The 22,508-nt window shown below is 37.6% G+C and overlaps 2 protein-coding genes across 3 annotated transcripts in view; both read right to left on the minus strand.

Annotated features, from left to right (window-relative positions):
- Window positions 1-8,000: 8,000 nt before the first annotated feature.
- On the minus strand, window positions 8,001-11,899 carry FGFBP2 (fibroblast growth factor binding protein 2). The gene has a single exon (XM_074903764.1). The coding sequence runs from the start codon at window positions 9,771-9,773 to the stop codon at window positions 9,147-9,149; it is 627 nt and encodes a 208-aa protein (XP_074759865.1). The 5' UTR covers window positions 9,774-11,899; the 3' UTR covers window positions 8,001-9,146.
- An 825-nt stretch (window positions 11,900-12,724) lies between these two features.
- Window positions 12,725-22,508, minus strand: part of PROM1 (prominin 1) — a 63,575-nt gene continuing 53,791 nt past the window's right edge. Inside the window, exons 22-28 of one of the 2 annotated variants that reach the window (XM_074904557.1) lie at window positions 22,225-22,278; window positions 20,158-20,238; window positions 20,011-20,079; window positions 19,392-19,484; window positions 17,717-17,832; window positions 14,386-14,425; window positions 12,725-14,174 (exon numbers count right to left, since the gene is read on the minus strand). In XM_074904557.1, the coding sequence (XP_074760658.1) occupies window positions 14,407-14,425; window positions 17,717-17,832; window positions 19,392-19,484; window positions 20,011-20,079; window positions 20,158-20,238; window positions 22,225-22,278 (432 nt within the window). In that variant the 3' untranslated portion in view covers window positions 12,725-14,174; window positions 14,386-14,406. Of the gene's footprint in view, window positions 14,175-14,385; window positions 14,426-14,475; window positions 16,616-16,990; window positions 17,015-17,716; window positions 17,833-19,391; window positions 19,485-20,010; window positions 20,080-20,157; window positions 20,239-22,224; window positions 22,279-22,508 lie in introns of those variants that run through there. The other variant, XM_074904558.1, reaches the window with a different exon arrangement.

Below are 22,508 nucleotides of genomic sequence, written 5' to 3' on the forward strand. Positions count from 1 at the left end.
CAAATTGCTTCATTAAACACTAATAAGCATCAGGCTTGGGGAAAATGGAAAAGATAAGAAAAGAGAACCACCTGATACTCTGCAGGAATTTTGGAGAGTAGGCGCTGGCACTCACCATCGCCTTGCACCCCTCCAGAAGGAACAAAAGTGGTATGAAGAGAGACAGTGTCTCCCCTGCCTGTTCTCACAGCTGAACTGGAAACAGCCCCTGTTCTCAAAGGTTGTTCAGATAGCTTTCAGCCATCACAAAAATACCTGATGTATGCCTGTAACTTCCAAAAAAATTTAACAGTTTTGATTAAAGGTTTGTGGTTGAATAAGAGATGAAAGAAAATATAGAAAGAAGAGACTTCAGGTGCTGCTAGATTTGGTGTGCAAACCGTCCTTTTAATAAATGTCCAATGGTCTGAACTCACATCCAGTAGTGATTAGTACAAGAGTATATGTCACTCACGGTAAAGCAGTCTGTCCTGATGCTTTTATAAAGTGTTTCCTTAAGCCAGGTCTCAGAATAGGTAGGGACAGTTGTGGGATTCTTTCTGTTAGCTTTGGACAGGTTTTGACCTCAGATCTTAAAATAAATGGAGCTAGCCAATTCCTTTTGAGAAGAGTATTTTATAGCTTTCTGTAGTTGAGCTCAGCAAACAAACCTTAGTCCTTCCTTGTTTCAATGCCACTAAAAGCCTAAAGCTGCTCTGAACTAGGATAAGCTGCTGACCAAATTGTTGTCTACAGCACAAAAGGACTCCACAGCTGCCCCACCACTATGGTAGTGTGAGATGGGGTGTACCAGACAGACTTCTTTCACTTCGGCATTAGGCTGAAATCAAGAAGAAAAATAATAACATTTGGACAGCTTCTGCTCCAAAAGAACAAAGAGATTTTGGAAGATGAACAAAATCTATGAAATGATCTCACAAAATCATTTCAAAACTATAATTTAAGGATGGCATAAAATAGAATGACTACAAAGGGCAAAAGCAACGTTTTTCATTGCTGTCTTCTCACCTAGTAGTTTTGCAATCAGTGAAATCTTGGCAACCTCAAGGGCCCTTTCCCATTAACACATCAATATGTACTCTCCTACTCCAGCTACCCCACACCAGTTGCTTACTATCTGAACAAAGCTTTTTTTATATATGAAAATACAGGCTAGGTTTTAAATACTATTTTTGTTCCTCTCCTTATCAGCTCTTTCTCCATTCTTTGAATCATTATATTTGAGATAATGAACAGAAAGAGCCAAAGAGTAATGGTTTTAATTAAGTATAAACATAACTAGACCAGAGAAACACTGTTGCAATCAGAGTGAAGATTTACATTGTACTGGCACAGACAGGCAGGTCTCCTCTATTCACTGGGCACACTATAATCTGCACTTTGCAGCACGGCAGATTTATGGTTGCAACAACTGATGAGATGTGGACAAACAAATATGCCTGCAGATAAAATTGTAAGCAGCAAGACCTGAGAAAGAGATGGAGTTTACAGTGTAGAATTTCATTATTGTATCTATACACATAACCTACTGATTACAGCCACAGTAAAACTGTGTACCAGGTTGGCTCCGTGTGAGAGCCCTCATTGCGTGTTCAAGGTCCAAAGCTGGGGCATGTGAGGGATAGACTTCATTCCCATGTGTGTACTCATCTAGTAGAATTACAAAAATGTGTTAAATTTTTGTTTTTGCTTAAATACATGCCTAGTACTGTTCAACATGCTAGCTTCTGTTGAAACATTTGCTGTCAGATGCCCCCTTAGATGTCTCTGTTTCCTAACCTTTTAATAATGGCTAATGATACTTGTCTGTGTCAGAGACACAAGAAAGTTACCTTTATATTTCTTTTTTGTAAACATCCTGAAATGCACAAATAGAAGGCAATGTGGAAATACAGTCTATTACAATTTTAAACAATTTCTACAGCTGAGTAACTTATAGCTGAGTTCAGCATTCTGTTGTATTCAGTTTTCCTTTCTAGGTCTACCGGCAGACAAGTGATGCACTTAAAGCTACTGTAGAAAGCACACTAGCAATCACATTGTTATATGTCTCTTTAAATAGCAAACAATTATTTTTGTTTTGAATAACTTTTAGATAAGGCAGGAGAAAACAGATATGATGATGACATGAAAAATTAATTACCTGAGGATTTCCTTTTCAGACCTATTTCTTTTTTTCTCTCAGATATTTACAACATGCCTGTCTTCTCACAGATGCTGAATGCAGTCAGTTTTCTACACTACTTTCTAGTCCTTGACAGTGTATTTTCTTTGCTCATGTAAATTATGCTGGAGCTGCAAAGTAGTCATATACTGCTCTTTGCTATTTGAATTCAACTAATACATAGATGTTTAAAAAGGACCATGATATACCCAGAAGAATAATTTGTCTGGTGGTAAGAATTTAAGGTAATCTTTAATTTTGGATTCTGGGTTTTTCCCAAGTCAGAAACACTTATGATGCAGTCCTCCACAAAAAAAAAAATAAAATAAAATAAAAAAAAAAATTAATAGTGAGGAAGGAAAAAAGTTCCATCATATCACTGTGGTTCATCTGCTGTACTTCAAATAAACTACGTTTCTGCCAAAGGATGCTGCTGAGGTGAAATATGTAGTGTAGTATTCTAGAAAAAGTTTTATAGTTCCCTAAGCTGAAGGAAAACAGTGTTTCTGATTTCTTTCAGTTGTTGATTCACTCTGAGCCAAGATGTCCAGATGCCATGTGATCAGTATGAAGCAAAACCAAAGGCTACTGAATTGATTCCAACTATGTAAAAGATTACAGACCCAAGAAGGCAGGGGAAGCTGATGGCTACAGATGGTGTTCCTTTTGGTGCTACTCAATGGCTCTTGCCTCTTCTTCTCTGGCATATTGTGAAAAAATATCTCCTGTCATCCTGGTGTAGCCTGCCTTCATGGCAGACGCAATGTGGATTTCTATGGATAGGTTTTAATGACAAGTCTTGGAACGACTTTACCAACATGACTTGAAAAGCACTGGAGTCTCTGCTGCTCTGGCCTCTGACCCGCAGGAGGGTCCTGCCAGCCACAGTTTCCCTGAACACTGCTGCATCCAGCCAGACCCTGCAGAACAGCCAAAATGCCTACATCTGCCTGCAAATCACCCTCCTCAGCACTGCTCAGGGCCCCAGAACCGTAACCCAACCCCAACACTGCAACACGGCCCCACAGCACAACAGCATGCGGTCCCCCAGGGCCTGCACAGCCTGCTCACACCTGGGCCATGGGCGGCTCACGCAGATGACAACCCTCACGGAGGCCACACAACTTTTCTCCCATGCAAAACCAGATGCTGCTCAAACACTTGAGCTTCAGCTTCATTGCACCAAAGAGCCATGATGGTCTCAGGTAATGTGTTCTGCACACAAATGTGGAAACGCTATTCCACATTTCCCTCCTGTCACCTTCCCACAATGACCAGGTCTCCCACATTATTGCAAAGGCATCAGGTAATCTTTCCCAGTTACAAACACAAATTTGTAGATTCCCGCGTTAAAGTTCTGGAGTGCAGAAGACGAGGGATCACCTCATTACCGTGGTCAACCCACCCATGTGGCTTGTGCCTGCCGTGAAGGGGGGGCGAGAAGGGAGGACAGACGGTGGGCAGCACTCCTGCCTGCCTGCCAGGCCATTTTGGCAGAGGAAATGGCAAGGCCCCTCTGCCCGAGTTCAGAGCCTGAATTTTGCTCACCCCTTCCTTCGGCAGGAGATTTCTAGCCCTCTATATTTCCTAGGCAAGGTCTTAATTTTATTACAACTGAGTCTGTGGGGAGGGCCTCCTCACACACCATATTACGCTGGTAAGACAAATAAAGGGGCAAGCAATTTAACTATTTGCATATTAATTTTTATGGGTGGCAGTGGTAGCAACAGAGGTACAGCAGTTTTTACCTCTGCAGCCAGCAGACCTAAAAGGACACTTCTGTTTCCCCTCCTGACTACAATCTTTGTAAGCCCGGAGGCAGCAGGAGCATACCATGGGAGGGATGCCTATGGCAAGCACCTGGTTATGCAAACAGTTTTATAACCTGTTGAGGAGTGGGAGGCGGGGAGGGGAATGTGAACTTCCACTCCAATCAGACCTCAGCTTCATGTTTTTCTTGCTCTGTACATACTGTAATATAGCTACTCTGGAAATTCAGCACCTGGCCTCCTGCCTAATGGTTATGCAGTTAACTTTGTATACATGATGTGACAGTGAAATAAACAATTCTCAGGATGTCTGGTATGACACATCCATGAGATAACACCCATGTCTTGTTATCATACTGGCTGCATCTCTTCCACTTTTTTTTTTTTTTTCCTTAATTCCTGTTTTGTATATATATCACATACTTTTTGACACTGTAAAATGATCTGTGAAGTCTGATGAGAGCAATTCTCTTGTTTCTAAGGGGAAAAGCAGAAAGAGACAAAAACAATCTTCTGCTGTATCTGACTCCTCTTCAGAGATGTAGATTGGGAAAAGTAACAGCAAGAGAAACAGAAAAAAGAAAGACAACCACAAAGTTCCTAAAGAAGCAGGAATGGCAATGGGCAACTTTGGAAAATTTTAGTTTTTCCTTTTTCACCTTATTTTTGTGGAAGATCTCTGTCCCTAAAATCCATGTCAAAGCAACTACCACACCTATTGAAAAATCAAGAATGCAAAATGTAAGACTGCAAACCTGGCAAGAATGACCATACAACTCCTAAACAATTCTCTCAGAAAACAGCAGAGTGCACTCCTGCATAGTTGACATGATTTACAGGCACACTAAGCAACATTATTATTGAGGCATGTCTAACACAAATAACCTACACACTGAAAATGGTTATTTTCTTATTTTTGGATACTTGATTTGAAAGCTAACAGACCTGATATTTGGTGTTCCTTAACACCTGAATTTCTTGTTGGTTTTCTATGATGTGAAAACCAGGCTAAATAAAAATGTCTACCAACAGACAGAGGCACTGAACATGACGTTATCCAAGATGATGCATTTGACTTAATGATGGGATCTACCATCAGAACATACTTAATAATCTCTCTCCTTTGATTTGATATAGTTAGAATGACTGATTCAAGAGCATTTTTTGCACTTTAAAGGAGACATGAACGTTAACAGAGTCGCTCAGTATTAAATAACCAGAACTTTTAAGCTTTCTTCTGTGTTTCCATTGTAAATCATAGAATCATTCAGGCCAGAAGGCATCCTGGGACGTTTGTAGTCCAACCTTGCACTCAGAGCAGGCTGACGATGAATTCAGACTATGTTGCTTAAACTTTGTCCAGTTCGTCTTGAAAAGCTCCACAGATGGAGATTCCAGAGCTGCTCCAGGGAACCTGCTCCTGTGTTTATCCTTCTTAGAGTGAGTATTTTTCCTTACACCAAGTCAGAACCTCACTTGTATCAATTTGTGACCGTGATTTCTTTTTCTTCTCTCACACAAATCAGTGAAGAGCCTAGCCCCATATTTTTATAGCCTCCTCATACCTATCTGGGGGGCTGCTATTATTTCCCTCCTAAAGCCTCCTCCAGGCTGAACAAGACCTGCTCCCTTGGCCCTTCCTCACAGAAGTGTACTCCAGTCCCAACTATCTCAGTGGCTCTCCATTAGACTTGCTCCAGTCTTTCTTGGATCTTAACTGTGTGTGTTAATACACACCCTTTTATACACAGGTCCTCCAAACACATCATTTTGCATTTCTTGGAGGCTTACCTTGTCAAAGTAGCAAATACTCACGATGCTTCTGTGGGAACCTAAATGTGAGGATCTTGAGGCAGGTGGACCACCTCACATTGCACTGAATTAGCAGCAGGCAGGTCTGGATATCAGGGGTCTCCCTCGTTGCAGGAATCCAGACAAACATTTTCGCCTGCTGTACCCCTGTCAGGAAAAAAACCCAAATTCTCTCTCCACTTGAGCAGATTTCCTGAGGTACTTATATATATGGAGACTAACAGGTTAACCTAAAATGAATGAAACAGCAGGTTTCATTCATTCACAAGGTACTTGAAGGTTACCTTAAACTCATCACACTTTTCAATTCATACTTTCATTAATTAATAGCACTTTCATAACAAGAAGGTAACTGAAATGTCATGACTATACGTCTCCAGTGCTAAACACAATTAAATGGTAACATAGCCGATACAATCATGGCTCTGTTACACTAAGGTAGGGTATTTCAGTTAACATACAATTTTTAAACATTTTGAAATTAAGATCATGATCGTTAACTGACTTGCTGAGGGTGTAATCCAAGCCATGCATCACCTTGGTACCAAAATCTTCAGCTTTTTGTAAGATCTAGTGCTTAACTACGTATTTTGGATCCTAGATATTTTACAAAAAGCATTTAATGAAAGAGGGTCCTTTGGTGGAAGACTAGTCGATTTGTAGTTTCCACTTCAACAGTGAAGCTTCAGACAGTCATTCCAGTCAGCACAGTGCCAAGCATGGAGCCCTGTGCAGCAGAGCTCTGCTATACTGAAGCGAGATAAGAGTTCCCTAGGAAGTAATGCACTAGCAAGTGTATGTGGCATTTGTTCTCTGCTAAGCAGAATCAATGGTGGCCACATATTTTAGACTGTATTAAGAGTTCTACAAAGTGTCAGATAACTTTACTGCCTTCTGTGCTCAGTGCATATACATAGAAGAGGGCACAAAGGGGAAAATTTTCTTCTGGTGAACTGAGGAAACCTCTTTTCTCTTGCTAGCAAGAGGGGTGACTGATTCTCCCAGACTTCTCTCAATGCAAGGCACTCTCATTTTTGAGGTCATTACTGTTGTAGTGGATACTTCTAAATATTCACTCTGCAGTATGGATTTCAAATCATACAAGAAAAGTTTTAAAATATTTTAAAAATACACCTCAAGAAAACCCTCAACCTGACCTTAACATTTCCAAATAGTTTCCAAATATCACTTTGATGCATCTTGCATGTTTGAAGATCAAACAATTATATTCATTTCAATGACTGAAATGAGGGAATACGTGTACTACTACATTTTTTAGTCACAGTACAAAAGCTTCACAAGGGTAATTGAAGCTACAAATTAAGATTAACCACATTAGATTTATGGCTGAAAAAATACAGACTTGCTTGTGCTTGCATTTTATCAGTGTTCAAGCTGTATTTCTGTGTTATACATACAACCTTCTGCACTGATCCCATGTTCATGACTTACCGTTCCTTTCCATATATTTCAAGAGGTGTGGGGACAGAAAATTAGTTCAAGTTTTTTTGGTACAAGGTACAGAGTTTAGTGATTGGACAGTCACAATCTGGAATGATGAAGAAAGAATTAAAAATCTGTGAGTAAAGCTAGAGAAGTAGTTAAATGTAACAATGCCTTGCAGAAACTGTTTTAATGGCAAACACTGAGCACTACTAATTTCTGCGGCACAAAGCTTTTCCAGTTACATCCCTGCTGCGAAGCTCTCTTGGGAACAAAAAGGATCATTGTTAAAAAATAATCTGAATATAAATGACAATCTGAATACAAATCTGACAACAGGCTATTAGGTTGTGCTTTGTATTTTGATGAGGTTTATTTAAGAGCCCAACTGCAGATGAGTTACCTCTCAGATTGTTTACTGAACCCAAGCATTAATATTATCACTAGCAGATCCTAATAACACTGAACTCTGCAGATGCATCACAGATGAACACTTCTAATCTGCTATGTTCAGAAATGTATTCCTAGATTACTCTTTCATTTCTCCAACCTTTTTTTCCTTGCTGGCTGAAACTTATAATTGTAATATAAATGCAGTAACATTGAAAATATTACTATTAATGAAAATATGTTCAGTGGGAAAGTAGGGACTCAGATCTGTAACTTCTCTGACACATTCTACCAACAATCTCTTAAGAAAGAAGTATTAAATACTATGACTTTACACAACTAGCACCATTTAAAGAAAGCACACTGAGTAGGTTTTCAAAAATCTTATTTTTATTATTTGCACTAACTGTAGCATCATTTACAGCTTTCATCTCTAACAAACTGAAGTGAATCAGCACAGAGAAAAACCTATTCAAGGTCAGCACACTTGAAGCAGAACCTTGGTTACAGAAACGCAGTACACCTCTGTGTGTAACAGACCTAGGAACAGTTAGTTTATCCTAACAGTTTAAGTACAGTCACTCTAGTTCCCAGTTTCATGCATTTTTCAGGGCTGTTGAAAAGTTTCATTTTAGGGGTGCAAAGAGAAAAGAGCTACAAGACTTATAGAGATTACTCATTTTAAAACCAGAATTATCATGTCTATTAAACTACAGCAAGGACCCTTCTTCAGCTGTAAAAATTTTGCTCTGCAAAACAAAAAAGAAAAAAAAATTAGTCACTTTGCTATATTAAGGCACAAGTAAGATCATTAGCAGCCTAAACACTTTACCAAATTGCTAGTTCATGCTACATATATTCCAATTTCTGTCAAGTTTGCCAGGTTTAGACATCAGTTCCTGGCTTTGCCTCTTTGACCAGAAATGGAAGTGTGTATAGAAACCACCATTTCTGCGAGGGCTTTTTAAATCTTGACTGAAAACCCAAGACTTATTAGACAAGAGCCTGCATATGATCCCCTATTGCATCTACAAAACCAGACCCGCAAACCAAGACAGTCTGTTTTGTTTTATTCATTTCTGAAAGTTGTTTACGAACTAATTTTAAAAATTAAAATGGCTGGTTATTAACTAGCAGTTTTTAATGAACAAGCTTTATCCTCCCACATTCTGAATGTATTTCTAAATTGTTCTAGCTGATGCATTTGTTATTTATCCCACTTCACTGGCTTAAATCCAAAAGTCAAGACAAGAGGGAAGGAATGACAGAAGACATAAAATAAGCCAAATTCCAAGAATTAGAAGTGAAATATCATAAGATGAATAACAGATAGGACAAAGACCTCACAGAAGGATGTCAGGAACTATCACCATGAGTTTAGGCTGTCCAGCCCCTCAGAAGCCACAGTACAGGCTTTACCACATTAGATTTTAGTGAGCAAGACTAGAACCTCCCTGTCCACATACCTGAAAGACCCCCAAGATCAAAATAAAACAAAACTGCAACAGGATTACTCTTAGGCATATCCCACTGTGCTTCAAGATGGGAGTTTTACCTGAAGCAAATCCTTAACCTCTGAATATGCCAATAATGTAGGAGCAGACACCATGCAGGGATTCCCAGCAATGTTCCCGTGCCAGTTTCATTGCTTCTGTTTCATTTTCAGACCCTTGACCATGTTGGGTTGGTTTTATAAGAGGTAGTATTGGGGGCTTGTCTATTTTCTTAACAGAGCTTTGCTCTGCTCCCCTCATAGAAATGGAAGTTTTCTGGACTGATGTGTCGTGGTTTGCTAGATCTTCTGGCTCCATACCAGCATCTATTTGCTTCATGAGAGCCTCTGTGGGAGCCTTTTGGCACATGGTAATCTTCAACACTTGCGTGGATTCGCAAGCATGCGGGAGCTTTCTAAGTTCCATAGCAATCTGATTCCAGTAAATCTTTGGATTGTTTACGAAAGCACGACAGACCGATGGCTTGCCAGTAAATTCACACCAGTAGGACATGCCTTGGCTTTTGCATTCAATTCTAAGTTTCCTCTCCTCATCCCCACTCATTCTCATTGTGCAAACATCTTTGGTTTTAGTCCGAAAGTTGATTTCTTCGCCATTACTTCTTTTCTTTAGCTTCGGTTTCTGTCCCAACCCTCCCATGCCACAGAAAACTACTAGGAAAAGAAGAGCAACACTCTTCATGGTGAGAGGAGTTGACTGAGATCCTTGAGCAACACGATCCAAAAAAGTGAAGCCAGTAAGTAACAGGCTGCTCACAATTTAAAGGCTTGGTGCACAAAGAAGCCTCTTCCCAGTGAAACTGGGGATGTAAGGGCTTTTTTTTTTTATAAAAATAATAAATCACCCTTCAGTAGGCATTTGCCCATAAATTTATAGCCTGAGGGAGTGTCAGATAACCTGTGAACTCCCAAGAAGTTAACAAGACAAATCTTGTAAATGCAGTTAAATAGAGAATGATGGTTGTGTAACCGAGAAGCACATTCCTATGCAGGATGAACATGTCATATTTGATTTTTAACAGATATTTTCCATTCTCCAGCTGCTTTATAGCTATCTTCATGTCAGAACTCGTAAGACTATACTGAAGTAGAAAAAGATAAATGTGCTGATTTGTGGAACAGGTTTTCAGTGGATTTGCACAGTAAGGATGCAACTTTCGTACTTCATTTTGTCAGCACATGATATGCAGTAGGGACACATGGAAGAATCAACTGCACGTTCTTTGAGGCGTGATAGACTTGCAATATTTAACCAAGATAAAAAATAAAGCTCTAGCAAAATAAGGTATTACAGGCTAAATATAAATGAAACATTTGAAGTTTTACCATAATTGTTACACCATGGGTTATTATCAGTCAGAGCAAGACAGCAGAACTAGCTTATCATGGGTCTCGGCAGCAAGGACCCCAGAGCACGTCAGCACATGCTTTATCACCTTTCGCTTTTTTAAAAAAAACAGACTTTCCTGTTCATAATAAATGAGCTATAAAACTGCCATAAAACAAAAGGAAGAGAACAGAAGTATTTTAGTGCACAATCTTGTACTAGCAGTTTCTGCTGCAGTAACTAAAAGCAGAGCTAAAGAAAATCATGGTAATTCCCTTCGCATTCAGGAGGTCATGAGGAAAAATCCTTCCCATGCCGCTGCAAGCCAGAGTACTTTTCTGGCTAATAAGACCCCACTAGGCACTTCTTTCGAAGACATGTATCCTACATCCAGCCTGACCTGAACAGCTTCTGGAAGGGGTAACACATTATTTAGGTACGCTTGAATAACTGTGGGGTGCTAGAAATGCTGGGTTTAAGAATGCCCATACATAATGGAATAGAATACTATTTTGTGTATCTAGCCACTCAATATGTATCACTAAAAAACCTACCAAAGCAAAACCATTCAATTAACACAGACAGTGAAGCAGAAAATTGCAAAAAATCACAGAATCATTCAGGTCGGAAAAGACGCTTGGGATCATCGATCCCAACTATCAGCCTGACTCTACAAAGTTCTCCCCTACACCATATCCCCCAACATCTCATCTAAACAACCCTTAAACACATCCAGGGATGGTGACTCCACCATCTCCCTGGACAGCCTATTCCACGGTCTAACCTTTCTGTGAAAAATTTTTCCTAATGTCTAGTCTAAACCTCCCCTGTTGGAGTTTAAAGCCATTGCCCCTTGTTCTGTCACTAATCACCTGTGAGAAGAGACCAGCACCAACCTCTCTACAATGTCTTTTCAGATAGTTGTAGAGAGTGATGAGGTCTCCCCTCAGCCTTCTCCTCCTCAAACTGGACAGTCCCAGCTCCTTCAGTCACTCCTCATAGGATCTGTTCTCCAGGCCCTTCACCAGCTTCGTTAATACCTGACAAATGCTTCTCTAATACTTGACAATAGAGTCCCTAGCTGCTGTGACACCCCAGTTAGCCTGAGAGCTGCCTGCCTGAAGATGGAGCCACCTAGAACAGCCGTTCTGGGTAGCCTGAACCTTGTTCTTCCAGTGAACATGTCATGAAGTTCCCCATGACTAAATACCATTTGATAGAGAGAATAACACTGTTTTCTTTTGATCCCCTCTCTAAGGCTATTTTAATAACATTTTCAGGCTCATTTCTAGCTTCTTGCCCAACTGTCTCTTTCAAAGCACAGTGGTGTGACTCTCCAGTCAAGTCTTAGGAGAAACAGCAATGGTACAAGTCTACTCAAGATTTACAATTCACTCTTCTGTTGCTTTTTGGGGAGCCTTCTCACGCATCATCCAGACAGAAGAATCTTACTGCCCATTTCACACTCTATTTCAAGGATTTAAAATCCCTACTGCAAGCACTCAAAGACTTCCTAATATTTGACAAACAAATGTATTCTTTATACTTGGTTATGCACAACAGCACTGACAGTTCCTAGATCAGAAGCTAAAGGCATGCATCTCTCGTTCTAATAATTGTTATAGAATTCAAAACTACATAAAGTTACTTTATACCAGTTTCAGATCTCTTGTTCTGAGAGTGTTAAAAGTGTACTCATGAAAACATATCAGACTACAAGGATAAAGACAAGTACCAAAGCTTGGACTCAAGAACTTTGGTGTACTTATGTATTACAGTTAATATGTTACTGTCAACTGTTTGTCTCACTCTCATCTGACATTTGTGTCCCCTCTCTGCTTGTGCTTCAAATGAAACAGTTCACAGTTTGTTGTATCAGTGGAAAACAACTGTCCTTTTACAAGTTAAGCTAGGATGGCAGCAGTGAACTATGGGAGCTGAAGAACCAGCAAACATTTAATTCTGCTGTCAGTGCTAGAAAAATAACAATAGAAGCCAGTGATAACACCTTGAGCAGTTGCAGGGTATGTGGATATCCTCCACAACTCATTAGCTCAAATCCTACCATCTTTACATAAATCATATCCTTTGTGGAAGTTGGAAGCTCCCCAACCCAGAGTCGATGTTCTTTCAGTCCTTTCTGCTCCAGTTCTTGGTCTCTTATCTTGCTTAAAGTCATCAATAAGTCAAATATAGCAGAACTTTTTAATCAGTCTAAAAACAATTCATTTTCCTAAGATCTTAACTCAGTGCAACTCTTCTGAGGCAAGTCTATACAACAAAATGACTGAGAATCAAACACCAGGTAGTTAAGCAAGTTTTTTTATTTAAATGAGCTGGGAACATTTTCTCAAATTAAAAATAGAAACTTTTAAAAATATGCAGTTCTGAACATTACATATACACATATGCTACATACTGTCAATTAGAAATGTTTCCATTTATGACCTAAAAATGAAAAATTTAAGGTTATTCCAGATTTAAAACTGGTATCACTTTTCAGCATTTTTTTTAAAATTATATGAATGATTTACAGGATTATCCCTACTTCAAGCCAATGAACCTTTTTGGAAACAAAGTTCACAATACTGATAAATGAAGAGACACTGCTTTAGATCAATATACCAAGTTACTTCACCCGCTGAAATGTTTTACACTAGTAACACAGATACTTTTGGCCTTGTTGATGAATTCTGCTGTTATCTAATTAAGTAATGCAACTGTATGCCTAAATTCAAGGCAATAACTCTACCAGTACAAATGTTAACTCTAATTGCTGAACACATCTGAATTTCAATATTAGAAATCATATTTTGAAATTATTCAGCAAAAATAGTATCACTGCCCCCTGAAAGAGCCACAGCTTAACAGTGATACTATTAAGGACATGATAGAAATGAGTGTGAATGAGGAAAAGGGAGACAGAAAATGTAAAACATTCTAAAAATCACCAATATATGACACGTTTCATGCTCTTTTTGAATACTACTGAACTCTCTAGAAAGCTTAGCCTTTTCACTATATTACGCATCACGCAACTCCCAACCCTCCCACCCAAAGAGTTTCAAAATAAACTTCTCCAAAGTCCCTTTTAGGTCTATACTTCAAAAACCACTAAATATTAAATAATTAAAAAAAGAGGGAGAAAACAAAACTGCAACTGAACTTTTCAGAGACACTAAGAGACACCATGGATCCCATTACACTTCAAATTTAGTCCAAAGTGGTCATTCAAGAGCACCAAATAGCAACACTGATCATGCTGGTAAATTCATTGGTGAAGACTATTATACAATTTAAAATCTTAACTAAACACTTATAAGTTTTAAGAAAAATGTATATACAAAAGTCTCTGTATACAAAATGTATTTTTATGTAAACGTGTATGTACTGTATTTAACACAAATCAACAATTTAAGATAAGAACTTGACCAACTGTCAGAGGATTGCTAGGCAAAGGCTGTTAATCTAATTAATTTTTATACTGTGATGTAACAAAGCCCAGTGTAAAAAAGTAAAAAACAAAAACCATTTTAATTCAAGCCTTGAACAGTGGTATTTGAGAGGCAGTGCCCTGATCACAAAATATTCTGTACAGTAGTTTATGGCGTAACATTCAATAGTACATTTGGGATTTACAGTACGGGTGACATCAAACAAGTGGCTCAGGATTTGGAAGATGAATGCAAATGCCAGTACACTTGTAAGAATAATGATCTATTCCCGCAGAAGAATCTTGAGCCTCATTTATACAGCCTGGAAATAATCACAAAAACAGTTCAGGAAAATTTGGTGAAGACAGAATTATAATGTAATTTAAGCACAATGAAGACATAGATTTTCACATGAACATTAATATGGTTCAATAGTTTTTATTTTTTATTTTCAAACCTTGCAACACTCATGTTACAGAAAGCAAAGCAGCCTTCCTAAAATTAGTAAAGTAGTACAACTTGAACTGACTTACCTGTAATGTTTCCAGTATGCGTTACCACTGTTCCACAGAGCTATGCAAGGGAAAAAAAAAAAAAAAAAAAAACACAAACCAAAACAATCATTTTATTTTGCCCACAAATGGAACAGAAATACTGTGTTTAACTAAGGTGAGACAAGCTGAATTGGCACAAACTGTTCTCAAACTTTTACCCATTTAATCAAGATTTTTTCAAATAAGAAGAAATAGAGATTCATGGTTTTCTTCACCAACCCTTATGGTTATCTTTGTTTCATGACAGAAAGAAATGTTTTAATTACTATTCAGTATCACTCCTTCGAGAATTTAATCCAGCTTTCAATTTTGCTCTCACAAAAATGGTGACTGCATTTGAGGTTTTTTGGATCTTCAACATGTTATAAAAACACTTACATGAGACAACTATACAAATATAAATATACTTCTTACAGATGTCATACTTGTACCGGCATCTTCTATTTATAAAGAAAGATATTTGCATCTCTTTCCAGCAAATAATACAGCTGATTTCAAAGGACGAAAAAACTCTATGGGATTCTTTACACCCGCAAAAGTACAGGTGTACAGAGACCTGTTCAAGGTCATAGCTGTCAAAGTATGTCTTAAAATAATTTGTAGGAAATGAGGAGAGGATAGCATACAAAAAAGAGTTTGCTGAATTGAAAGTTAAAAACAAAACTCTATTGCTATGGGAATCCCAAACTGAGAAACTCAAAGTGTGTATCTCATAATTAGCAGGTTTTAAAATTATCTCAGCACATCAGAATTGCTTCAGACTGAAGCAACATTACATTGCTTCAGACTGAATCCTTACATCGTATTATGGAAGCCCACTTTGAGTAATTTAAAATTTAGGAAAAGTAAGTCAGAACTGATCTAGTGGGTCTTTGTTTAAAAAATTATTTTATGTTAGTAATTTTAAGGTTATTCAGGAACACTCTATTAAACTATTAATCAATCACTTAAATATCACAGAAAATATGCTATGAAACTCAAGAGTATTAACATTTGTATTAAAGATTCAAAGATCTGAAAGAGACTTCTAAGGCCTAATCAAATATTATTTCCCTCTTATGTAAAATATCTAAACTCCCTAAAACTGGGAGTCCTTAGATATGTCAGTGGAGAGTACTTTTGAAATAAACACCTTGTATATTAATTTAGGGAGTACCCTTAAGTTGCAGAATAGACCATGACAATTGTAATCATAAATATCACTAAAAACATTGTTATATTCCTGCCTTCACAAGGAATGTGAAATCAAGATTTAGTCAGTAAATAATTATTGTAAAATACAGTTTTAATGAATAATAATATCCAACTGATGCAGCCATAAAATCTGGCAAGACTTCCAAAGTCTGAGCTCTCTTGCTATTTACCCATTACTGAAAGAATGGTGATATCTTACTACTCTGCCAATACTCAACCTACACTTTCAGTCACGAAGTTGCAAGTTAAGGCACAGTGAGCTACAGATTTCAATCAGAAATCAGATCCTTTCTTAAGAGCTCAGGTATTTTGCAAACCCAAATACTGAAGTTGTGGGACATGCTATGTTACCCCTATGGAAACGTAAAGTCTCACAACTAGCAAAGTTTTTACAGCATAGAAGTTGTAGAGACAGAAAAGAACCCAAATCTCTTAACATGAATGTCTTGTTTTGTGATGTTACACACACTAGTTCTACCCATGCAGAAGAAACATGCATTTTCTCTGTTCATGTTTTCTGCATACTGTGGCTCACCAGCCTTTTGCACAGGAAAAGCTCTTCTCCTCACCATCTGAAAACTAGAACAACTCAGGAGTAACAATTCAACCCATTCTATCACTTTCAACTGCTATCAGACTATTTTAGTACATGTGTCAATTTAGGACCATCCCCTGTGCAAAAGAAATACCCGATTACCTGGATTTTAAGATCAAATTTAGACAATTGCTTTGTTAAGTTGTTGGAAACTACTACAATATCTGCTGTTATGTAAAGAAAATTTGAGAAATATAAACCACACAGCATTTTCTATAGTGAGTAATCATGCAAAAAAATTAGAGAATTAGGTGATTCACTTTTAAAGGTGAAGAAAATTGGATAGGTAATTAATACAGTACTAGATTAAGTAAGGACACATGAAGGCATGCAGTTTCAGACTTCGTTTACCTTGTAAAAACAGGATTGTGTATACCATATAAATGCTCTTTATGATAACCATTATTACCATTTTCCGTACTGTAATAAAATAAATACACCAAGAAAGACCATGTTAACTATAAGATGCACTATGTACAGTATGGCTTCTAAGACATGTACATGGATGATGGTATTATATGCAAAGATAAACTGTGTCTGTACAATAGAATATAACTTTTTGTTTGTAACATTCAGGAGTTATGGCATAATTATATTTTACATTTGTTAATATTTTTATAGTCTCCAAAAAGTATTTAATTATTATTCTGCTATACTTGTGGAGTTGGATACTCTAATATAAGGTCTGGTGAAACAGAACATGTTACCTTTTTTGAAGTAACATGTTACATTAAAAATATACACCCTCCCACTTAAGTAAAATAATTTTAAAATATACCAGCAAAAATGTCTTACATTTGCATGGGTATAGTTTCGACACTAAAAAACACAAAAAAGGAGGAGTAATTAACTAGACACTAAGTAGTGAGCAATTTTAGCTGTACATGCCTGTTTCTGCTCTACTGACTTGTGAATGTGCAATGAAAAATGACCAGTGTGAAATCTGAGAAATGCAGTGTAGAGGTTAACTGAACAATGAGCAAAACAAAGAGTAGGAAAAAAAAACCCAACACGGTAAAACCAAAACTGATGTGAAAATCTGTAAGAACAGTTATCATAAAGTAAAATGCCAAGTCCCTGAGACAGAGGAACTGCAATTGAAAAAGGAAAGACTGGTTAGGAATAACTAAGACAGTAAGAAAGCAAATAATTCATTCAAAGAGACTACAAAGCAGGCACAGTACACCTTAACAGGTTACTTAGCAAAGCTAATCACTTGCACATTTGGAAAATATTTATATAAACACCGTACACAAAGCTCTGAAGACTTCATTCTGAAACAAGTTTCTCAAAATCAGAGCTGGCAATATCTGCACAGAATCACAGCAAGTCAAGGTAACCAAATCCCACCGGCATGAAGCACTTTGCAGGCACCAACCCAAACACGCACTATTTCACAAGAACATGCAATTCTAATGTGACAGCACAGATTGTTTAAGAATTATAGCACTTTCATGTGAGACACTAGGAAAAACATTTCAATCCATTTGCCATTTAGCTTACTTAAGAGTATATACTTACTCATCATATACATCCTCTGTATCCATTCTACGATAGTATTTGGAGAGTTTTACAGCAAAAATTATGGCAGGAATTAAGAATATTGAAGAACTTCCCAAACCAAACCAGAAGGTATTCTGAAACAAAGCAAAGTCCAGGAAAAAAAGTCAGAGGAAATCCATCAGAAAAGTACTGAATCTTTGCTGGATATTCTAAGCATTGTTACTATTAGAACACAGCAGAAATTAGTTGCACTGATCCTGTGAACTATCTGAGCATCCCTATACTAGTGTGGAACAGGGCATGTTAAGCATTCTTTGCTGTCACTGAACTAAAGTAAGAACACCACCAATGTAACCAAACAGGAATATGTCCAAAGTTGCTCAAAGCTATACAGCCAGAGTGCCCTAAGAAGTTATTTCAACATAGTCACCCTCAGGCTAGAAAGTAATTTTGTGTCTCAGCATTAATTTACTAGCCACATTACTTCTTTTTCCTTTCTTGATATTTTAAAGTATTTGTCTTTCCTCTGGTTCTTGTCAAAATCTGAGTTTCCAGCACTTTCTCAAGTTATTTTTTAACTTGCTAACTGCAGCCTGTTTGTGTAACTAATTTCATTAACATACAGTTGAACTGAGATATCACCAGATGTTAAAATGATGATTTTTCAAATCTGATTTGTGTTTGCTGGAGGCACTTTGAATTATAAGTGACTCAGTTAAGTTCTATCATCAGGAAAATCGCGGTCCATCTCCCACCAGACTGTTAGTGGACTACACAAAGAACAGAAACTCTGTAACACAAGAGATAATCAATGAATACACTATGATTCTGGTTAGGAGGTTTTCATGGTTAAGCATTATCAAGGTTAAGCATTTCATGGCTAAACATTATCAAACTTAGAGTGCTTTGGCTTTGATTGATGACATGCATTTACTGTTTATATGATTAAGACCTGGCTAAAAGTGTCATAAAGCTAAATAATAGCTAGGAAATGTTTTAGGTGGTTTCCAGGCACGTGGCTTCTTCTTCTTCTTCTGCTGCTTTTAATACATGCTGTCCTCTTTCCAAGCTCTTTTGGCAAGATGAAAAAGCCAATATTGTCCTTATATACTCCTACCAGTTATGCTCAAAGGGTCCACTGGACCGGTATGAATCGAGATCTGTCTGCTATAAGTCAAGTGATAAAACTTTGTTCAGGTTTTTGAGAAACCAGGAAAGATACTTGAGAAAGTTTTTCCTTGGTATTTCTCACTCATTTCTTGCCCCAGCCCCATCCCCTTAAGTTACATGTTTCAGCTGTAAACGTTTCAAGGTCTTTATGCTTTTCCATTTCAAGGTTGTTCAGAATCAAGCAATGGAACTGAAACCCACCCTTTCCAGAATTTTTATTTCAAACCAATAATACTGTATTTACTTTGCAATTCAAGTTGGAAGAAATTTAGTAAGAACAGATAATTTCACAGAATTCTTACTAATAGAAGCCTAAGTTTAATGGGAACCTAAAACAAGTCCAGCACTGGTTTGCCTTTGGACTTGATTCAGATCAGAACATTTTTTTCCTTGCATAACTTTGAATGTGATACTTCATTATCATACTTCAAAATAGTCTAGGCAGAATAATTAAATGCAGATTTATGTTCAAAGAATTTCCCACTTGATGCCCCAATTTTGAGTAACAGAAAATAGTTCTTACCACAGAATCAGTTATATAGCTGCATAAAAAAATATCTACTGCTGTATCTATCACATTGGCAATAGGCTTGCATGCCGCTACCTCCATGGCAATCTGAAAGACATTTATAAAAAAAATAGTTTGGAGTATCTAACAGAATAAAATAAGAATCTCATAACTTTTCTTGTAGTTACAGATACTGTTTACTAAATTGTTATCTCTCACCCTATCCAAATTAAAAATAAATTCCAGTGGGATACTCTATCAACAAAGCATCTTTGAAAACATCAGCTTACTTTCTCAAAGGCTGCAGCTAAAGAAAGAAAAATAAAACAAGATGCTAATGACATCAACCTGAACTAACTAGGATCAGGCTCACTGCAATATTAGCACAAATGTTAGACTTCAGGCTAGCCTACTATGTTAAATTTGCATTTTATTCCAATCAACAAAACTCATCATTTCTATTCTACTTCAAACAACAGAACTATTTATAGAAGAAAAGTTTTCCCCTTCATAACAAGTACAAATATCTTACAAACTGAAACTATAAAACATGCTACCAAAGTAAAATTTTTATTATTTAGCTTTTTAATTTTTTTTAAGCACAGTTTCTCTCAATGAAGCAAATGAACCTTACCGACTCCTTGACCCACTCGACATATTGCTCAAAGTAGCCAACTATGGTATCCATGTACTTTTTTGTCTCCTAGGAACAGACAGAAGTAAGTCAATGTCTACCTCCATGACATCACACATTAATGTACTTTAATCAAATAAAGCTTACCTGGACAATAACTAGAGAAGCATTGTTATTTATGAGTAGCTGGGCAGCATTAACAGCACTAATGACATTTTTCACCTTAACCTGGAAAGCAAGAGATAGTGTTTAATATAAATAAATCCCTTTCAGGATGTTACAGTGGTTCTGTAGCCATTGTCGGGAACCTATTCTCTTGATAAAACAGCATCACTGTCCTGTCAAAACCTGATAAAACGTGCAGTTCCAGACAGAACATGAGCCTGCCTAAGGATTCACAATCATCTGACAAAACTCTCACTACTAAAAAAGGAATGTATCTTTTCCTGGAACCCATGTAACTAATTTATATACTAGATCAATTTTCAATTCTCTTTCCTTTCCTTAAGTGTAGAAATACTTTCATCAATGTATGTATATGCACTACAGACAAACAGAGTGCACAGCAAACCAGTAGAAAAACATGTACTATTACAACTTGTGATTAGTAGAGTATTAAATTATACAGCTAGAGTATGCTGCTAATCAATATTCAAAAGGATTGAGACACTCCTTCAATATATGTACAAGCCCATAAAAGTCTCTCAAAGAACATACACAAAGGATAATGTACATTCAGCCTGAAACTAGAGATGTTTCTTAAATACACTTAAGGGTCAAACATCATCCTTTTCTTATCCACACCTTCTTTCATGGCTTCTTACCTCCCCATACAGTTTCAAATCACAGATTCTAAAACAAATCTAGCTGGTCTGCTGCTGTGGATGGGTGACAACCTTAATGGGAGCAACTGAGGTAGGTATGGTGCATCAAGCTGTTCTGACTATGACTCTGTCCTGGTTTTGGTTGGAATAAAGTTAATTTCCTTCCTAGTAGCTGATATAGTGCTGTGTTTTGGACTTAGGATTACAATAATGTTGATAACACACTGACATTTTAGTTCTGTTTAAGCAATAAGAGGCTGGGAGTGCGCAAGAGGCTGGGAGGGGACACAGCAAGGATAGCTGACCCAAATGAGCCAAAGGAATATCCCATACCATATGATATCATTCTCAGTATATAAACTGGGGGGCGTTGGCTTGGGGGACACCACGGCTTGGGGACTGGCTGGGCATCAGTCAGCAGATGTATTGTTCTGTGCATCACTTGTTTTGCATATTCTAATATTACCATTATTACTACTGTTATTATTTTCCCTTCTTCTTCTGTCCTATTATATTGTCTTTATCTCGACCAACAAGTTTTACTTTTTTTTCCCAACTCTCTCCCCCATCCCACTACAGGGCAGGGGAGTGAGCATGTGGCTATGTGGTGCTTAATTGCCAGCTGGGGTTAAACCACAACAGACTCTTAAGTGCTAGCTAGTATGGCTGGATTCTTGCTACCAGAGCCAAGGCAGGCTGGTGGTGACAGAAAGCTTTGCAGCCAGAAAAGTGACCATCCTGTTGCTTATTCCCCTGAGTTTGGCAGAGCAGCTGGTCTCATCAAGGTGCAGGCACTAACTGCTGTGTAGATAGGAAACATGGGCTGCCCTGGGGAAGACTATACAGATCCAGGTTCCCACAGCGAGGCTGATGCTGCAGAAGCAGGAAAGTAATGAGTACAATGCTAAAGAAACAGGGCCCAGTGGGAGCTGGACATTGGACAAGAGGTGGTTAAGGATGTGAATTACAAAGCTCTCTTTTCTCAGCTGTATTTGTGTATTTTGTTTCTTGGTTGTCCCCCTCAAGTTTTGTATTCAAGGATTCTAGAAAACACAACTACATTTTTAGGAACATGAATAATACAGATTCAGTACAGATCCATGTACTGCATTATCACATGACAATTAAGTTTACAATTCATACTTCAAAAAATATCCCCAAAATTCTTTTTTTTTTCCCCCTTCTCTGTAAGGAAGGGAAAGACAGGGTAGAAAAAGCTATGCAGAACAGATATCTAAATCCCTGTTACTATCTCAATGCATTACAATCTCTTCCAATAACAGAACAGCTACAAATGAAAAAAGCTGTACTGAAAATATATGCCCTGCATATGTGGCAGATAGATTTAAAACACATAAAAGTGGCCCTGTTGGCAGAAAGAAAAGCCTACCATAAGTTCAGATGATGTCCTCTTCAGCAACCTAATGCTCTGATTTAAAGTGCTCTATTAAAAAGGAGGGGAGGGGAAAAAAGTAGACTCAAGTCATTACTACAGGTAAGACCTCAACTGTTTTAACATTATAAGCATGCTTTGATATTCTATAGATAGTTTCTAACACAGTATATCACATCACATTATATATAGTTGTATTAAAACTAATATATTGTGGTTTTAATCACTGAATCAGTATTTCACCAACAGCACTACATAGTTATAAACTGTGTACTGGAAGA

Source organism: Athene noctua, chromosome 4 (genome assembly GCF_965140245.1).
Source record: "Athene noctua chromosome 4, bAthNoc1.hap1.1, whole genome shotgun sequence".
NCBI classification, from domain to species: Eukaryota; Metazoa; Chordata; class Aves; order Strigiformes; family Strigidae; genus Athene; species Athene noctua.

Bases quoted from the DNA above. Each gene is read 5' to 3' on its own strand.
- FGFBP2 (XM_074903764.1), bottom strand. From the start codon at position 9,773: ATGAAGAGTGTTGCTCTTCTTTTCCTAGTAGTTTTCTGTGGCATGGGA.